The 20,480-nt window shown below is 35.4% G+C and overlaps 1 protein-coding gene across 2 annotated transcripts; it reads left to right on the forward strand.

Moving 5' to 3' along the window:
- The first annotated feature begins 794 nt into the window (after positions 1-794).
- LOC127842456 (uncharacterized) lies at positions 795-18,635 on the forward strand. 2 transcript variants are annotated; one of them, XR_008031653.1, is made up of 5 exons: positions 795-1,268; positions 2,454-3,616; positions 9,123-10,137; positions 12,037-12,175; positions 18,049-18,635. XR_008031653.1 is itself a non-coding variant. In XM_052371980.1 (3 exons), the coding sequence occupies exons 1-3, from the start codon at positions 955-957 to the stop codon at positions 9,470-9,472; spliced, it is 1,827 nt and encodes a 608-aa protein (XP_052227940.1). In that variant the 5' UTR covers positions 795-954; the 3' UTR covers positions 9,473-10,429. The 2 variants fall into 2 exon arrangements, 1 of the variants encoding a protein (XP_052227940.1); XM_052371980.1 differs by lacking the exons at positions 12,037-12,175; positions 18,049-18,635 and having other exon boundaries at positions 9,123-10,429.
- The last annotated feature ends 1,845 nt before the right edge of the window (positions 18,636-20,480 follow it).

Below are 20,480 nucleotides of genomic sequence, written 5' to 3' on the forward strand. Positions count from 1 at the left end.
TATACACCCTCAGTAATTTCATATCATACCAGAGCGAAGCCAACATTTTTGTGGAAATTACACTTTCTTTTTTTGATGCAAATCTAAAGAGAGTAAGCAAGGCACCTAGGAAGTCTTACAACCAAAAGTACGCAGATTGTGAAATGCCCCTTGTCCTAGTTCAAACCAAGAATCAGTGTAAGAAAATCTGATTCGAGTCATTTGTTTTTGATATATTAACTAAATATTTGGTATGTTATTGGAGCTTATGAAAATTTAGTGAGCATTGTTTTCATAATATTTCATAATGTTCTGTCTAGTTTTTAAATTCTTTTACTGCTGGTTTGTTGATTAAAAAAATATATGTATTACTATAAGTTGTCGCGTTCGTGTCAAGCACTATTATAATATATTATTACTACCTCAAAGTGGAGAACAGACAAATGCTGACAGGTTTTTTTGACATTTACAATTCCTCAAACCTTTAATTGTGTTGTTCATTTCCTACAAGTACATGTAGGCTGGGTTTATTGTGTCCCTTTCAACGCTGTGAATGATAATGGAATAACATTGACTGACTTAATCGCTTTATTGTTCAAATTTCAAGGTTCAATGACACATTGTTTCAACAAAATGGAAATGTTTATATTTTTTAAATCAAAAGTCTACTTGGTACAAAGACAATTCTGAATAAAACCCTTTAAACCTTGGTGAAACGCGATATTGACCAAACATTTTGTCACGTGATATAGCAGCTATAAAGTTTTCAGAGCTAACCTAGAGGTAGTTTAAAGTTGGAAGTTATTTGTAGATTGTGCATGTTTACTTTCGGTTTTAATACGTCTGTTGTTGCACGGAGGACGCTGGGCTATGAAAGTGTTAACGCATATGTGTTATATCATTAAGGGAGTATAGATTTACATTGTAGTCTAGTACAAGTGCTTTATATTACTTTATTTAACTTGTTTTAACAAAATGGCGACACATTCTGATCGGATTACCTTCTTTTGCTGTGTATCATGCAAGCATAGCAAGAATATCGAAACATATTCAGTGTATTACTGTAAAAAATGTCAACAGTGTTTCTGTAGAGAGTGCTGTGAGCTACATGATTATTTGTTTAGTAACCATGTTAAGTACGACCGACTGAATATGAGGAACTGGCCAGTTTCAAAGGAGTTGGAGGCTGTTTTACTGATGTGTGAAATACACACTCATAAACAACTAGAGACGTTCTGCAAAGATCACAGTCAGCTGTGCTGCTCAAAATGTGTTTCCTTAAGTCACAGGTATTTTAACATTAAAAATCCTTTAAAACCATATAATTTGATTAAATTAAATTAGTTAAATTATTAAAAAGTTCACATGTGTGAAACTGCAAGGTTAGTGTTGTATTGTGTTTACATAAATTCTGTTAATGACGCTTGGTTTAACTTTGCCATGTACAGCAGTCCTTTATGGTGTTCAATAGACGTGTGATCAGGCTTCAAATAAGGACAAGCAGTCTAAAAAACGTAGGTAGTATGGCACATTGTAAGATACTCTGTAGGATTGTTAAAATAAAGAAGCTTTAGTGTTTTTCCCAGGCCCATATTGCGTCTCTCTTCGACATGCCGCCGTTTTGAAGCGCCAGTTTGCCCTTTATGAAGGCAATAGCCGCCAAGCATCCTTTTAGATAACGTATTAATTGAATCTTAACCAATCATGTCATCCTAGCAGTTGTATGCAAACCAGCGTTCAACTGTTGCGCACCAACTGTGATTTTATTCATAGGTATGCACGTCTAATCGAAAATTTTAATCGAGTAAATCCAGTTTTGTTTGGATGTTCTGTTTAATCGCTGAACAGTGAAATAACTGGTTAATTTGTGATTTATCTAAAGGGCCGTTACGATAAAGATTTAGTGTGTGAGTCGAACTTAATTAAGGAAATGCAATTTGTAAATCATTCGTGATATAATTTTAATACAATGCACTACAACGCCACCGTTTCCCATACTCAAGATGAGACTTATACATGACCAGCATATAAGTTTTTGCTTTTTATCGTGACAAAGGATCAGCACAGTAGCTTCATAATTAAAGATACAATTTGTTAGAATCGCGTTAACATAAATGCGTGTTTTGGATTACAAATTCAAGTATGCTCATTTGAGAACTCATAACAAAATACAGTTTCATGCAATGAATTCAGTTATAACTACAAGTTTTTAAAATACTGTTCTTGTCATAATAAATGTTTTACGATATTATGCACAATTTCTACGAGGATAACACCCGTTGGCAATCATTAGACTCTTAAGTAACATTTCACGAGTATATATATATATATATATATATATATATATATATATATATATATATATATATATATATATATATATATATATATATATATATATATATATATATGCAATAACATTAAACATAGCCAATTCACTTCCACAAAATCCCTAAAAAAAATATTTCCTTCAGAAAATGCCAAAAGAAAACACTTACCTCTGCCAAGAAACAAATAACACTTACCTCAGCCAAGAAAAAGGCAGCAGATGTACAAGAACTGATTGAGAAGCTCCTGATCAATATGAGAAAACTGAGGAAACTGCAGAGTTGCTGTGAGTCTGAAATCGAGGATCTGACGAGTTCCTACCAGGGGCAAGAACACATTGTACATAAAATGAATGACAAAATTAAATCCACTATAGACAAAATTGTGAGGAGAACTTTCAAGAAAACACCTAAAGTTGAGCAAAACAAAAAAAAAATACATGAATTAATGCATTCCAGATTGTTTGATATAGAGAATATAACTTTGAGTGAAGCAAACATAACACTACTGAGTCTTCAAACTTCTCTAAAGACTGGTGTTGAAAGCTGCATCCGTCATCATCGTGAATTAAAAGCAGTCCATGAACTCCTGCTATACAGCAGTGACAACAACAACAAGAAACTCTGCTTTATAGCAGGCCGGAAATGCATAGACAAAATACAACAGGTCGAATCATACCTGGATGAGAACAGTGTTAAACTTGAATGTGCGGTATTAAACCAGACTATACAAGGCACTGAGCAGTATTTGTCAAAATTGTCAGGTCTGGTGAAGCTGTTAAAGAGTATGAACGCTAACACTGACATTGAATTGTACTTGTCTAAACTGTCTGGTCTGGTGAGAGTTGTATGCCCTAACCATGTGTTCACTGTCCAGGGGAAGTCGGAGCACTCTGTGAGAATACAAAGTGATACAGCCACATGCTATATCACAGTCATCTGTGTCCTCCCAAACAAACAGGTTCTGGTTGCAGACTATTATAATAAGAAAGTCAAGCTGCTTAATCAGCAGTACCATGTGTTGAGTCATTGGGTTGTGACTTCATATATATATGACATGTGTCAGATCACACCCAGAGAAGTTGCAGTGGCTTTGCATGGGAATAATAGTAACATACATGAGGTCCAGTTTATCACAGTCAACCAGAGCCAGCTCGCTCCAGGTAGGAAGCTTGAGTTACTACATAACTGTTGGGGTATTGCCCACCACCAAGGTGAACTGTTTGTCAGCTCTGGTACAGCACTGTTCAAATACTCATTGAGTGGCAAACTGGTCTGCAGACTCTATAAGGACATATCAGGATGTACAGGTAAGCAACATGGATGATTCATCTTACAGCATTATAAGTATTACAAAGTAACTGTAAATTGTGTATAATTTACTTTTTTCATAGATTGTTACAATAGCCATAAGGAATTAACATGAGTAATCGAGTATTTTGACTGTCACTACATGACATGTCTATAAAAAGAACCTGTGTTCCTGAGCAAGAGTCACTTTCTGACCAGGGCCGGTATTCATAAAGCACTTAAGGTTTAAGGAAGAAATTTCCTTAGTTATCAAACAATTTTCCTAAGGTACGGATTACCTTAACTTTCGTATTCATAAAGAACCTTATGTTAATACTAAGGTAAGATTTCACATTAAAAACTTAGGCAAAATTATCCGATTTCGTCTGTGCGACGATTCGTACTATTTTAGTAACCGCTTCTCCGAAATCTATAATTAGGTCGCAAAATGGCGGACAATTGTTTAGTGAAATACGTTGTATTCAAATTGAACGTTTTTTTTTAAGTGTAAATGGCGAGTAATTGATACAAAAAGGATATATATGTGAGGTTTACGGATTCGGTATGTATCGATACAGTTGCCACATTATTTCTGTATCGATAACATACTTTTCTCGTCGACCTTGTTTTCAACAACAATAAGCATGTACACAATTGGAAAAACCCGGAAGTAAACGCAGACGATAATCATGGCTAAGATGGCAAAGAAGAGATCGCCAAATGTTTCTATGCAAGTAAACTCTCTCCTTGCCCAGCTTATGGGCGAGGAATATAAAGACAGTTACACGGGCCTTTCGCGTCACAAGTATGATGTCCATAGGTTTACCAGCAGTGAATAGATTAATTAATATTATATTTTATATAAATAAATGTTTAATAACTAAACTATTTAAACATGTTCATGATTTGTTTTAATCACAATTCTCATTTGTTCATATATACATATTGTTGAACAAATATGTAGGTCCATTCCTTGTAGTGTTCATAGCAACCCTATGATGTGTCAGCAGTGCCCAGTCAGTCTGAAATAATGTAAATATTCTGCATTGTGCAATTTACATAAAACAACACGCACACGCACACGGATTTCTTCATTAAAAATCTTTATATTATGAATGTATCCTTGAGTGTAATAATTAGGACCTCTATTTAAAATTCTATCAGCTAGTTGATCATAATTTGGTAAGAATTAAACTGAAATATTGTCAAAAATATTAACAAGCGTATCAGATGCTTCAGCATCAGCGGACGCCATTTTGATGTAGCGTGTTAAGCATAGCAACAATCACTAAGGACGGGTCAGTGAGCGGAACTATGCATAAAGCGACTCACTTACATAGAGACTATAATATACTACCTCCATCATTTGTAAAAAACCCTCATATTCCTCATAAGTGTTCGGAAGCTTACACTTAAACCATACATGCAAAATTGGCCCGCCCAATAGCGGCAATGCTTTTGAACGGAACCATTTTCAAAATCGTTTGTTGTATTCATTATTGGGACAAATCTTAAGGTGTATACAATTGTGACTTGTAAGGTTCAGTTAATTGAACTTAAGCCTCTCCTGCGGCCATGTTTTCAGTTGAACGGATTTATTTTTTCGAACTAAGTTGAGACATCATAAGAGAAAATGTTCTTACACTGTGTTATGAAAATTGGATAAACCATTGTGACTTCTAGTGTTCACAACGATTCATCATAGCCAGTAAATGCAAGATACCGCGCAATCCTGGCAGCCATGCATTTTAATGCACTGAAAGCATTTAAAACTTACCGATGTTGTCACATGGTAACAAACAGAGGACATACCAGGATTTGCCATACCCATGTAAGGAAAACTATCCCGTCCCCTAGCGGTCATGTTTATCAACAATATGTCCGGAACAATTTGCGAAGTTGATGTTTAGACCAAGTCAGGGACCTTGTTTTTGACCTCACATGATTTAGTTTCAGAGGCGCAGATATCATGGGAAAGTATGCGGTGTCCAAGTTCCTTGAAGCTTTTAAATAATTGTGGGTTCATGAATGTTCAGAAGGTAAATGTTAGCGACATTTGATTTTCATATGACCAGGACATTAACCCAGAAACTTGATTATTGTTCACTCGTAACAATGGAAATGACGTTGATTTCTGAAGTTAACTTCAAACCTAGTTAACTTGTTCATTTTCATCAAAACTGCATATCATCAATCTGATTATATTTATTAAACTTAAATTTGAAAACCCATGCTAAGTCGTTCTGCGGACAATATGTCATTATTTGTTGCCTTGATGTTACCATTGAACTTGAGTTCTGAGATGGACCTAGTAACCAGGTTGTTGCCCGCGACATTTCTTCGTATCATGATTGCCACATCGGCTAAGTTTATGAACATCCACACATGCTGCATAAAGGTATGCTCCAGACAAATAACATGTTTGTGTTTACATTTTACTTTTTACATAGAATTGTGACCTAAAAATAGAACTTGACTGTATGGGCGACACTCCGTCTCATCATACTGATCATGCTGATCACTACTGGAGAGTTAAATGTACAACTTTGTATAAGCTTAGGTTTAAATGCTATCTTATGGTTTTTATTTGCAATTCCCCTGTGATCTTTAACTGTGACTGGTTTAATTATATTGTTTCCTCTTGAGTAGCCAGCATAATAACTTGATTGATTGTAGGTCAAAAAGAAATTGAAAACATACAACTTTGTGTAAAAATATGACGGAAAATAATACTATAAAATGTACAAAAAACTTTAATTCCGTCTCTTAGATCAGTGTTGTTTGTTGCCCAGTAGTTGCAAAACAAATAAATATAACTCAGTTAAAAAAAATAATGAAATAGTGAAATAAACATTATTTTGAGTTAATGTATTTGCCCGGTACCGAATGTCTTTACCGAAATGTATTTTGCGCTTCTTGCCAGGTTTTGCGCTAACAGACTAGAGTTTTATTTTTAAACAGTAAACAGTAACTTCTCTAAAATACAAATTTTAAATAAATGTTTCATTCATAATAAGCTTTATAAACGGTTATATCGTAAACATATAATACATGTGCAATTTTGCATGTTAATATGTCGTCACTATTGAAATGACCTGCACGGCGCCTTGAGATCTACTGAACACCTGTGTGTCATTAAAAGCAAACATTATATATATAATCCCTTAAAAAGCTGGTATGTGAAAGTACGGTTCATCATAAATATTTACATGCTCATCATATGTGCATTGTTATTAAAAAATAAGTATTTTTTAACCTGCCTTTGGCATTTGACTAATTTCAATTTAATACTGAATATGCATCCTCATTGGTCACCAAAGTGCTAAATAAAAACAGGGTTGTCGATCGTATTACACACATTTACATTTCAGCAAAAAAAATTAGACATGTCTGGTATTGAAGCATGAAATCTGAATAGAACGTACCTAAACAAATGGTTTAAATACAAACTGAAGACGCATACACCTGAAAGGCAGGTGCGTACAACACGCTCTTTTTTGCGTGATAAGTTTATTTTATGGTTCACATACCAGCATAAGACTGGTACCAATGATCGAAACTTAATCCCTGTCTGTAACAACAAAGGTGCTCGTTCGTTGCTTTATTAATGTGTGTATTGTCACGAATTGAGTCCCGGTATGATTGTGGCATGTTATTGTATTGGCCTACATCGTTAATGTACATTATGTTAAAGATCGAAGTTGTACGATAAAGTCCATGAACAATGAATTCATAAAAAAGTTTCATGTTAGTCTTTAATTAAAAATTTAACTGTTCATGTGATTATTTCAGTACTTACATGTTACAGTTCGCTTTTGATTCTGACACTGCGCTTTCTGTACTTTGTTATTGGCTTTTCTATGTTTTATTATGTACCTTGATTAAGCTCTAGCTTAGTTTGTGTGTATACATGCGTTTGTCTTTTCGACACAATGCTTTAGCAACCAAAAGGAAGAAATATTAATTTGTCTCCAAATTTATGACAAAAGTAGCTTGAATTAGTTTTGAATGGTGTAGATTTGGGTAAATTTGGGAAGATCAATTAGTAAGTGGTGTGTAACCTATATTTGATTTTAAGCATTTTTATTGGGAAATTAGATAATGTCACGAGAAGAATGAAGCATTAAAAACAAAACAATAGTGCCCATCACACAAACCTGATGTAAAATAATTATTTTTATGTAGATTTGGGGATATTTGGGGAAGATTTGAGTAGTTTTGAGTAGATTTCGGAAGATTTGGGTAGATTTGGGTAGATTTGGGAATTCTTGCCGCCGTAACCGGTATGCGTAAATACCGATTGTGAGTGTACAATTTCACTATATAACAGTAGTCTTAAACACCGAACCACAAAAGTAAAAAAAATACATACCTTTTTATTAAAATAACACGCAGAAATGGTTGAAAATGAAAATATCGTCTGTAATGTCGCCATATTTAAGGATTTTATCGAGAGATAAGGCAGCTATGTACGAACCTTAACTTCTAAGGGAAAAATAACTGTCCTAAGGATTTTCCCTAGGTTAAGATTTTATATGAATACAAACTAAGGGAATTTCGCAAAGTTAAGGGAAAAAACGCAGAAAAACTAAGGAAATTATTTGAAACCTTAGGTAATTTTCACCTTAGGTGCTTTATGAATACCGGCCCAGGTGTTCATTTTTGTTGCTGTCAACATAACATAACATATGGTTTATTGTAATGCAAGGCCTCCGGCCCAAAATACAATTGTTCAATAATCATCCAATGGTGGTGACAGAGATATGTTAATTAATAATTATATTATAAACGAGCAGAACATGTACCACAAAGACATAAGCATGTCATATATATAACATATCATATCAACCTACTGTACATGTATATTTCGTTTTATAAATTGAAAACTTTATAAAATCGTATAAAATAGGAACTCTTTAAATTGTTGGTTTGGGATTTTACAAAGTGTTTAAAGGTATGTATAAATTATAATAATTCATTTTAACATATTGCTGTTGTAATATGTTCGGTAAGAAACTATATAGAAAAGCGTCAATATGTGTTGTTTGAAATATTATTGTTCTTGTTATAAACACTTTAAAACCACAACAACAGTCGTAAAATTGAACATGCGTAAAGCATGTCTGCTTGTGTAAATTTCACTCATGTCAGTATATTGTTATCACATGTATATATGTATGTGTGGGAAATATGTTATTGTTGCATATATAAAAGTTCATAATATACACGTGTTGATTGAACTGTGCAATTGTTTCCATATGTGTAATTGTTTCCATCTGTGTAATTTTGCTACACTTCATTTCTAACTCACCAGTCGCATTTCAACTTTTCAAACTTCTACACAATAACACTGCTTCTGACATTGTCACGCTTAACTATCAAATTATTGGAATGTATGCATATATTTTATATGTGTAAAATCCTATTTATAGCAACATATGCGTACTACAATATCACTGCAGTATTTTTAATAAGATTATTCAACATTACAGTAATTCAATTGCTTGATGTTACTCTGTTTTGCAGTATACAAGTGTGCTGTGAGTCAAACAGGGGACAAGCTGTACATTACAAACCAGGAGCAGAACAAGCTCCTCACCCTAGCCAGGAATGGAACACTCTTGGCTACATTAACAGACCCAGCACTAGAAGTCCCATATGGTCTACATGTGATGCCTGCAGGCCAGGTGCTGGTCTGTGGATGGCTGTCCAACACTATTTTACAGGTGGACAGAGAGGGGAGGAGAACGCTGGGCATTCTGGGTACAGAGAAGAGGGATGGAGTGGGGCACCCAATGTCAGTCTCCTACAGCAGTACCACATCCTCTATTATTGTGGGACAATATGGAGGCATCCTTGTGTTCAGAGTGGAATAGTGTGGACATGTATGTATTAGCTTGTTGTAATTAGCGATTAATATTTTACTGACAATGTGTTGTTTGAGCATAATAGCATCGAAGTGTGTTATATTTTAATACAATAGTGTGTTTGTAGTTGCAGATACAACTCATTTGTTTACAAATATTGTTATTTACTTAAATAATGTTTTATTTTTCTTTGAAAACTATATCTAATACATATAATTTGTTGCTGTCTTAACATTTGTTTCATAATTGTTTTTGTATGCTGCACATGAAAAAACAAAGCTTTTCGACTGTACATTAAAAACTTGTACATAGATGCAATGCCTTGTACATAGCACTGTATGTTATTTGTACAATATGTTACGTATGAAATGTATATTGATGCATATTTTTTTATAAAATATTAAATAGTTGTAGTCATCTGATGAGGAATATATTTATTGATGTTTTCAGTAATGTTTACAAAATGTTCACACTTGATCTAATATTTTATAATTTACTTTGCTGTATACTTTTGAACATTGTTTTTGATGTTTAATTACATTTATTTAAATGTGTGTAAGTCCAGAATGTACATACAATAATAACATCAAGCTAGTCTGCTGCTTCGGGTGTTGCTGAGTCAGGACAATAATGCTAAGGATGTGGTGGACAAGAATAACTTGAATATGCAGAAGGTAAAATAGACGCTTTAATTGTCAGGCCTTTTCTTGGCCATTTTGGTTAAACATGCAATTTTAGGATTTGGATTTTTTTAGCGCGAAAAGTCCATTGATTTGGGAAAAACTTATTAAATATAATTCTTTCTAATGCTTTAAATTTTAAGAATACATAGAGGACATTTGTTGAATGTGATGCACTATCGATTTTATTTTACGAGTGATCATATAAATGATATTTCCACAAGTGGCGGAGACACGAGTGAAGATATTTTTTTAAGAAGTGAATAAAAATTAATATTCCAACGAATCAGACAGAATTTCTTACATTATTATTTCTTATGTCTTATAGTATGTTATTATATTATGCTTTTTTCACCGTTATTTACATTGTAAAAGAGTTTAACTGGATAATTTTGCTGGATTTATGACGTCGAAAAAATGACGTCCTTTCACAGTAAAACAGTGAAAACTATCGATATTTTTTCACTTTTTAAAACGGTGGAATATTAGTTTGAATTCACTGATATTTCTCTATAAACAACCGGAAAGCATAACATAAAATCATATTATGATAGTTGTATACTTTGTTAGAACTTATTGAACTATGATTGAGATATGATTATCATAAAGCACTTATTTAAAACAACGCTTTGGGTATTGGTCTGTTTAACAGACCCATACATTTGACAGGACAACGCTTTCTTGTGAATTTGCTGTTTAGTAAATATGCAATAAAGATGAGATGGAAAAGAACAGTATGACTTTACATACGGTCAAATATCCTCTCAAATTGTTTGCATATTGTAAACTCATTTGTATCCGTCCACATGAAATTTAAAAAATACTTTTATAAACACAGTAGTTATTGCCTGGAATTCTCTGTTTGGAAGCATAAATTAAGAATTGGTGTCAGTAATCTTACCGTGTGTTTGTGATAAATTTGTGCATCGGTAAACCCTTAAATTCAACAAAATAACGAATAAATAAAGATTTAACTGTGTTACATGTGTATTAAGAATGCTAAAAATTAAGTTGACAAGGATGATTTGATTTTACAGAAGGTAATATGTCATCTTTTCTTGGGTAAATCATGTTTTCAACACGATTTCTTTTACTTGAGGCTTAACAACTCAAAACCTTCTTCAGCTGGATGCTTTTCAACTTACCAATTCAGAAACGTTAGTAACACAACACATCAAAATTACTGTCATTCCCATGTAGCTTTGAGCTTTGAGATATTTAATTAAGCGTATAAGATTTAAATCTTTTCTATCCAATGCATTGGTCATATAGTGCCTGTTTGCGAGGAAGTTTTAAGTTCATTTTGTGCATACTTTTTTTGTCAAATTTGGGGTTCAAAATCGACCCTATTCCCAATCCTAAACAATGTATTTTACCCAAACGACTGCCTTAAATTCCCAATTGAAGATTAAGAAAAATAAATTCATCACAATACAAAGTTCTTCTCACTACCCACCTCTCTTTCTTGAATTTTATTAAATACAATATTAAAAACGCTTATTACCGATTGTATAGAATTTGTAAGCAAAACACCAACAACACCAATGTCCCAATTATGGTCAAAACACAACGATTTTCCCTATTAGAAGGATCCCAGCCTCACACCCCGAAACAGTGAAAACAAAGCTTTAAATTTAGTTTGTTAATGTATGCAATTGCAACAGTATAAGTTTGAATGTATTTCGATCTAGAAAAAAAGGCTTTATAATTTCTTATTTAGCGATTTAACTATGTCACTTATTGCTACCTTGTGCACTCAGCAATTAATTAAATCCAAGCATTACAAACAATGGCTTTTGATCTCAATTGACACCATCACTGTTTTACTAACAGCTCACGTTTTACAAATATTTCCCAAGCCTGCGAGCAATTTATCTCCCTTGTTCTATTCAGGTACTTGACCAACCACTGGAGGCCGTCCCGTCTGGTCAGGTGTCAACGATAGTTGTGATTGACAAGTCTAACGAAGCAGAGGCAACGAAACCCAGCAATATTCTATTCAATGTATGAAAAAAAGCAACATTGACTCGTGGTAAGAAATACAGTAACCTTCTACTTACGGTAAGATACGCATTAACATTCTACTCAGGATAACACACTTAGCAACATTTACTCAGGGTAACACTGCTAGCAACAGTCTACTCAGGCTAAGATACACAGAAATATTCTACTAACAGTCAGAATACCAGCAACATTCTATTATGGTTAACAAACCCAGCAACAGTCTACTCAAGGTAGGAAACCCAGCAGCATTCTACTCACAGTAAGACACCCAGCTTGTTGTTGTTTGGGTGCTGTATCCGTTTGCTTCGGATCCATCCTCTAAGAAGAATTCTTCTTGAGGATAGCTTGAATCAGTATTTTTTGCACAATGCACATATATACAGTTCCTGCGACACTTATGTACATTTTTCATTCTCATTAATTAATTGTCTCTTTTAACTTAATTTAGTGTAAATTCATGTAATTTTTGGCTTACTTGGTCATGCAAAAAACTAAAAGTATGAAGAGGACCTTTTATGAGGGGAGAAACATAGTTTAGATACCCACTACATTGCTACTGAAAGTTTGCCTGTTCGAGATGAGATGATGCGCTCACAGTAGATATGTGTCCATCTCTCGACATCAGTATTCTGCTTTTTTGTGAAGTTGATGTGTTGCTGTAATGATACATGAGTGCAGTCTAATATGGTCTGTATGAGTATGTCCCCTTTGCAACGAATGGCAGCAAACTCCTGCCCCCCAATAATTTGTTGCAGCATGTTCATTCCCTCGCTTCGTACATCTGTATGAGCCTTGCATGTCAATAGTAGATGCTCCCTGGTTTCGTAACCCATGTTCCACAGCTTGAAGGTAGCAGATACATCGCTCCGATTGAACCGGGCTGTATTACATTGCAGAATATAGGTTCCTGTAAGGAGCCGGGCTTTGAGTTCAGCTCTCCAGACCTCATGTGGTTTTGGATCGGTTGATGCCCAAAGATTGTGTGGGTGTGAAATAAGTGGTGATTGCACTTGTATGTACTTTGCAGTAAATTGTATTAATAGCTCATCCTTCCATGTGCTCTCCCAGTAGTATGTGGTTGCATTTCTGAATGTGGTTTTCCATTGATGTTTTGACGGGGGATTCTGTAGTAAGTCTTCCGGTGGAGGGAGATTGTATTTATGCAGGATTTCAGGTATACTTGTTGAAAATGAGTTACGATCTGGATTTGACATAGCCAGTTGGCGGTTCAAGACCTGATGTTCAACCGATCCTGGTAAACGTGCAATGTTCAAGAAAAGTGCCATGCGATTTCTCTCAATGACCAACTTTATTGGTTCGGCCCCTATCAGGGTATAGACAGCTGCGTTTGATGATCGCTCTGGCAAGCCATGTAGATGTCGAAGTATCTTTCTTTGAAAGGCTTCTAATTTCCTGAGATTTGCGGATAAAAAGATACCATTGGTGATAGTCCTCTTCTGGCATGCAGTACTGGCCCTATAGCAGCATATACTGTTCGCTGTGCTATCTTGATTCTTACATCCGGGTCAATTGTGTTCTTAGCAGTGCGGTCAATTCCGAGGTGCTTGACAGATGTAACTGTAGTTATAGGTGCATCATCTAGAGTTACTTCTATTGAATGCTTGCATCCCACCGTGAGAAGCTCTGATTTATCCGGTTTATCTTCACAAGTACTCGCTTGGTGTTGTACTTAACAATATCTAGCATGGCCTGAAGTTCTTCCTGTGTGTTTGCAAGGAGAGCCGTATCGTCAGCACATGTTGGTGTCGCTACACGTATATCACCTATGAAGGCCCCCAAGCCACTGTTTCCAATAGTGATCAGTAGATGATTGTGGTACACCTTGTAGAGAGTTGCAGACAGTTGCGCCCCTTGTTTGGTACATTGTTTCAGAATTAAGGCATCTGACAAATCACCATCCCAATTGACTCTTACTGTTAATTCTCTGTAAAAGTTACGTAGAAGTATCCACAGTGGACCTTTCACCCCCAAGTGGTACAGTTTGTTGAAAATGATACTATGGTTCAACCGATCAAATGCCTTTTGAGCGTCTAGTTTAGCTAAGATAAGTGGTTTGTGTGTCTCGTTATGGTGTTCCATTGCCTCAGGCCGCGTTCATCGAATAACGTTTTGAAGTGAATCCCCGCTGCATTTGGTTTTGTTAAGGGACAAAGATGTTACCTACCCTTATCTTCAAAATGATTTCAAGAATTTTCGCACAAATGTCCGAGACTACGATCCCTCTATAGTTACCAGGCAGAAATTTGTCCTTACCCTTTTTGTGTATAGGGGTCAATGTTCCACATTTTAGAGAAGGTGGTACGTCTAGTTCCGTGAATATTGAGTTAATGATGTCGGCTATAGTCGGAGAAATTTCTTCTTTTGCATATTTAAAGTGTTCGGCTGAGATACCACTTGCGTCGGCAGCTTTTCCGGTATTAAGAAGGCTTATTGCTATGTTGACATCATGTACAGTTACTGGGTCTATGTTTTCCCCGCTTTTCTTGATAATCTCTTCAATGATATTGTTCTGTTCTTCAGCTAAAGATACCTTGTCATTTTCCCCATAATTGTTTTCATCTGGAGTCGCCAGTTTCTCGAAGTTACATTTCCATGCATTCAAGATGTTTTCTGAACCTGTTATATCTTCACCGTTCACCTTAAGAAGTTGTATTCTTTCACATATTGCCTTTGACTTTTTACCAGTTTATGAAAGAGTTTGGTGTTGGTCTTCCAAGTTTCCATACTTTCAGTTATATGTGTCTATTTCTGACGAGCATATGCCTGGTGCTGTCGTTGCCTTAGTAGTACTCTCTTACGTTTAGTTTCCTCTTCCGTTGTTGTGCAGGTCTTATTTGTGTCTTTCCAATTTTTGAATAAATCTTTTGCTTCTTTCCACGTATGTGCGATTTGCTTATTCCAGATACTTTGTCCTGATCGTTTCAATCTCTTGAGTTTCCTATCATTTGGTATGGATTTCCCCGCTGCAGTATGGAGTGTATCAGTGCGATATTTAAGATATGATGTCACAGAGTTGTTGTCTACTTCACTTCACTTCACCAGCAACATTCTACTCACAGTAAAAGACCCAGCAACATTCTACTCACGGTAAAAAAACAGCAAAATTCTACTCACTTTAAGAAATCCAGCAACATTCTACTCACGATAAAAAAAACAGCAAAATTCTACTCATAGAAATAAACCCAGCAACATTCTACTAAAGGTAAGAAACCCAATAACATTAAACTCACTGTTAGAAACCCAGCAATATTCTACGCAAGGAAAGACTGACGCTGGTTGTTTTTCAAGAAACATGTGTTCCTCGCTCTGGGAAAATGGCACTAAAACAGTTTGCACAGGCAAATAAGGAACGACACTTTCCGCATTTATGGCATTTTTTGTATGTAGGAAGACACTTATAAACGAACGTCCGTCAAGCGGAAAGTGTTGTCCCTTAAAAGCCTGTGCGGTTGTATAGGGCAATCTGGGAAGACACTAAGCCGTGTATTCTCAGAATTAAGAATAAAGTAAGTACACCCACGGTTTGTTACAGAGTTGTACAAGTTGATACGAGTCGAGCCTCGTTCTGGGAATAGTGCTCAATGCATTTTATGTGCGATCCACATATTCGCCTGTGCAGTGTGCATACATAGTTATCAGGGATGATACTTTCCGCTTTTGAAGAAATATTTGTTGAAAGGGTATTTCTTCTAAACAAAAATCAAGTCTTGGAGGAAAGTGTCGTATAAGGTTAGGCTGTGGGGACTACACGGGCTTATGTTGAATGACACTATATGCACATTCATTAAACCCAGTTGTCCCAAAACAAGTATCAAGTTAAGTTCGCTTCCAGTCTGTTTAAAAGTGGTATTTATACATTTTGATAAGAATAAATATGTTTTTAAATATGTAGCCTACAACACCAAAGGAGATAGCTAAAGATCTACACCGGCAGTGAGTTTTTGCCCTTAGTTGTTTTCTAATATTATGTATAGAACTATTGTTACGTGTTGATTAACGTTAGAATAGAATTGTTGAATAGTGAAAATGTAAACACATTTCAACAATAATAGATCTTTAAAGGTATGGTAAAAAATTATGTGTGTGTTTTTGCACCTTTGGGAAGACAACAATATTTTTGCCCCCCCCCCTTGTAAGAAGATGGTGTATATTGTTTTGCTGGATGTCGGTCTGTTTGTCGGTCGGTCTGTCGTTCGGAAGACCAGTTGGTTTCCGATCAATACCTTGTAATCGAACTGACCGATTGGCTCGATACTTAACATATGCATTGGCCTTGGACAGTAGATGACTCCTATTAAAATTGAGGTCACTTGATCAAAGGGTAAGGTCACTGCCACGAAAAATATGAAAATCGTTTCCGATCAATAAGTCGTCAACGAATAGACCAATTGATTCCATACTTCACATGTGCATTGGCATTGAAGATTAGATGACCTGTTTTAAAATTGGTTTCACTTGGTCAAAGGTCAAGGTCACTGTCACAATAACTTTGACAATTCTTTCTGATCAAAAGCTTGTAAACCGATTGTCTTGACATTTCACATGTGCATTGGCCCTGGATAGTAGATAAACCCTATCAATGGGGGGTCAGTAGGTCAAAGGTCAAGGTCGATGCCTTTTAAGTGTGAACAAAAATTCTAATGAATAATTCATCAATCCATGGACCGATTGTCTTGATACTTTCCATGTGCATTGGCCTAGAAAAGTAGATGACCCCAATAGAAACTGGGGTCACCGGGTCAAAGGCAAAGGTTACTGTCAAAATAAATCGTTTTCGTACAATAACTAAAAACGGATTGACCGATCACATGTGCATTGGCCTTGGACAGTAGATGGCCTCTATTGGAATTGGGATCACTAGGTCAAAGGTCAAGGTCACTGTAACAATAAGTGTGAAAATTGGTTCCGATCAATAACTCATCAACAAATTGACCGAATTGCTTGATACTTCCTATGTACATTGGCCTTGGAAAGTAGATGAGCCTAATCAAAATTGGGGTCACTAGGTGCAAGGTCAAGGTCACTGTCAAAATACGAGTGAAAATCGTTTCCGATCAATAACTGGTGAACGAATCAATCGATTATCTTGATAATTCACAAGTGCATTAGACTTTGACAGCAGATGACCCCTATTGAAATTTGGACCAAAGCCTTGTTGCGGGGGCATATGTTTCCGAATGCGAAACTCTTGTTTATTGTTTCCTTCAATCTATTGAAACATAAATTAACAGTAAAACGTATGTGAAGGCATTGTAAAAATGAAGTGATAAATAGAATGAATACACTTAGAAAAGATTCTCTTTTTTGTTATAGAGGAACAAACTTGCTAAAAAGATCAATAAGCAGTGGAAAAATGGGGCTTAATGCATGTTCTTAAATTGTTGTCCAGATAAGCCTGACATCAGGTGCAATCAACACACGCTAATCAGGGACAACACTTTCCTCTGTAAACGTTTGTTTTTGTTAAAAAAAGAAGTATTATTTTAATGAAAATCCAGTCTAATAAAAAGTGTCCTCCCTGATAAGCACTTATGCACTTCACATGTTAATCTGGGACAACTCTTTCGAATATTGATAAGCTACATATTGACTTATTAAATTACATCCCTGAAAGCTTGGTAAAAGTATTTATTATGAATTTACATGTTATTATAGCATTTGTAAACACTTCAAGTGGTTTAATACGAATTGTTTAATTGAATTAAATGTTATGTTATTTAAGGACAAAGAACCAATGAAATGCCAGAATAGTAATTCATGATAATGAAATTTAGCTGTTGAAAACCATCACATTCAACCAAGAGGCATAGTTTAGAATAGATTGTAATATAAACATTTGTTACAAATTCATATCGACCACTCTGCTGTTGTTGTTTTTAGGAGAGCACCAGCATTGATATCGAGTTGGGCCAGTAATAGCACCAGTCCGGCATGCAGTAGCCTCAGTTTAACCCAAACTCCTTCACCTTGACCTCCGAACCATTTAACAATTCTGTTCTGCAGAAAAATCTGAGCACGTCGAGTTGTGTTTTAACACGTTGCTCTCAACAACCTCAAAGTCCGTGTCGAGTTTTCCACACTCAAGCCCGAGTACTTTTGTTTAGCTTTATTGCCCGAGTGGGACGAGTGTTACAGACACGAGAAGTTAGCAGTACTTATGGTAACGCTAACAGTCAGTTCTTGCTGTTGAACATCACAACCAATATCATGAAGAATAAAAAAAGTTGAATAACTTGTTCAATTCTTTGTGGGACAAACAGAAATTCAGCGAGGAACGGGAGAAAATCAAGGTAAAATGGAAGCGAGTTATTCAGAAGTGTAAGCTTTCCAAGGGAGATACTTCTAGTTTGGACAGTAATTGCGTTACGGACTGTCACGGTTTGTTCTTGCAGGGGCAAAACTGTCCAAAGACGGCTTTTTGAGGCTGTAGCTGACAAAGAAGGGCAAAAATGACTTTGTTTTGAAAACATCCAAAAGTAAACACGACCGGTTTTGTTATAAGCACTTCGCACTCCGAGCCCAATAGTTCTCACGTTGAATCGACGCTAGAAAAGGCTTTGAAAAAATGACAGCAATTTCGTTGTGTGGTCCAGAAAGGCCTTCGACTCTCAACCTGAGGTTTATCAAACTCAAAGTCGACCCTTTGCAATATCAGCGAGGCCAGCATGTGATTTTAGCTTATTGAACTGCAGATGAAACCTTAAAGAGGTATTTATTTTGTCGAAGTTGAGGCCAACATTCAGCCCAATTTCTAACCTAAAAAATTCTGTACTTTTTATAATAACTGGATATAATTCTCAATTCAAGGTTTGCCAAAAATATTTGTTTAAATAGGTTGCGACATTCATTTCATTTCCTGATTTAGTTATATAAGTTGAACCTTAGTAAAATTAATATTGATAGCACTTATTCTCAATTTAAAGTATTTGTTTGTAAAAAACAACAAGCTATTTTCACAATTTAAATGAAAAGTCTGTCCTACAAAACGAAACTATATAATGAAAAAATCAACTTATACCGAATCAATAACACTAAGAGTTAATACATTTAACCAGAATAGGCTATGATGGCCCCTGGAGAGTGTCGTAGACTGATTTCACCATAGACGTTCATCTGTATTTCTGCAATTCTATCTAATCCATAAATACAACGTGTGTGATCAAGTACTTATTCACTTACAGTATTCAACTGACATCTATTTTTAATGATATGTGATACAGTTGTATTTTCTCTCATCTAAAGTTGTTTAGTCTCACGTTTTAAGTTTTATACTGTCACATTTAAAGGTGTACGGTCAAACATTTTTAGTTGTAAAGAGTGTCGTTAAAAGCTGTATTGTCTCACATTAAAAGTTGATGACAATCACATTAAAAACCATGTAGTATTACATTTTAATTTATTTATTCTCACAGTTTGCGTTGGAAAGTGTCACATTTAAAGTTGTACAGTTGCATATTTACTTTAATTTGCTTAAGTTTTTATTGTTTAAATAAGTATAACACCTTGCTACAAACTGCAACTTCAATTAAAATTTGGCGCGCATCAAACATTGGTGCAACGCTTTTCTTCTTAGGTCTAATTGGTTACAAATTAATTGCGATATCCTTAATATCAAGTATACGAGCAATATTTGTCATTAAAAAGCAGGTGTGTAAAGTAAATTGTTTTAAAGCATATTCATTTGTCACTAAACAATCTGATTTTAGTTTAATTGCCCATTCCTTTTCAGCAAACGTTATTAGCCAACAAGATTAAAACATTATTATAGAAAAAGTCAATGGCAATCCCAACCCACTTGTTTAACAAATTCTACAACTCGCTTAAGAAATTAAGCACGGAGAAATCTTGCGTCAGCCTAACACGCCTCCTATCAACAGCTTCTCCCATGTTGATTACAACAACGCTTGCAACAATGGGCGAATTCGATATCTGGACGTGTTCAATCTTTCTCTATGGTCCAGCAGCAGCAACAAAAACAATAAGTAGTATTTAAGCGCTCCTCTGGAATATGGGACTCAAAATATGTTCTTAAGTGTTAGCCTGTGCAGACTGCACATAAATTAAGTCCTATTTTCCCAGAATGATCCTAAAATAGTTTACTTCACATCAGTCCTGTTTCTGCCTGATTGAGTTCATAGTATTCTTTGTTTTTAAATTGATCTAACTTGGTAAATAAATAGCAAATAAGTTGATCGGATATCAGTTTTAATCATAGAAGATCTGGGCTTATTTTTGTCTATTTTACAGTCGAAATTTAGCCCCTGAACCAAACAGTTGTCCTTGCATAAGAAAACGCTTTAATAGAATCTATT

This window comes from Dreissena polymorpha, chromosome 8 (assembly GCF_020536995.1).
Source record: "Dreissena polymorpha isolate Duluth1 chromosome 8, UMN_Dpol_1.0, whole genome shotgun sequence".
Lineage (NCBI taxonomy): Eukaryota > Metazoa > Mollusca > Bivalvia > Myida > Dreissenidae > Dreissena > Dreissena polymorpha.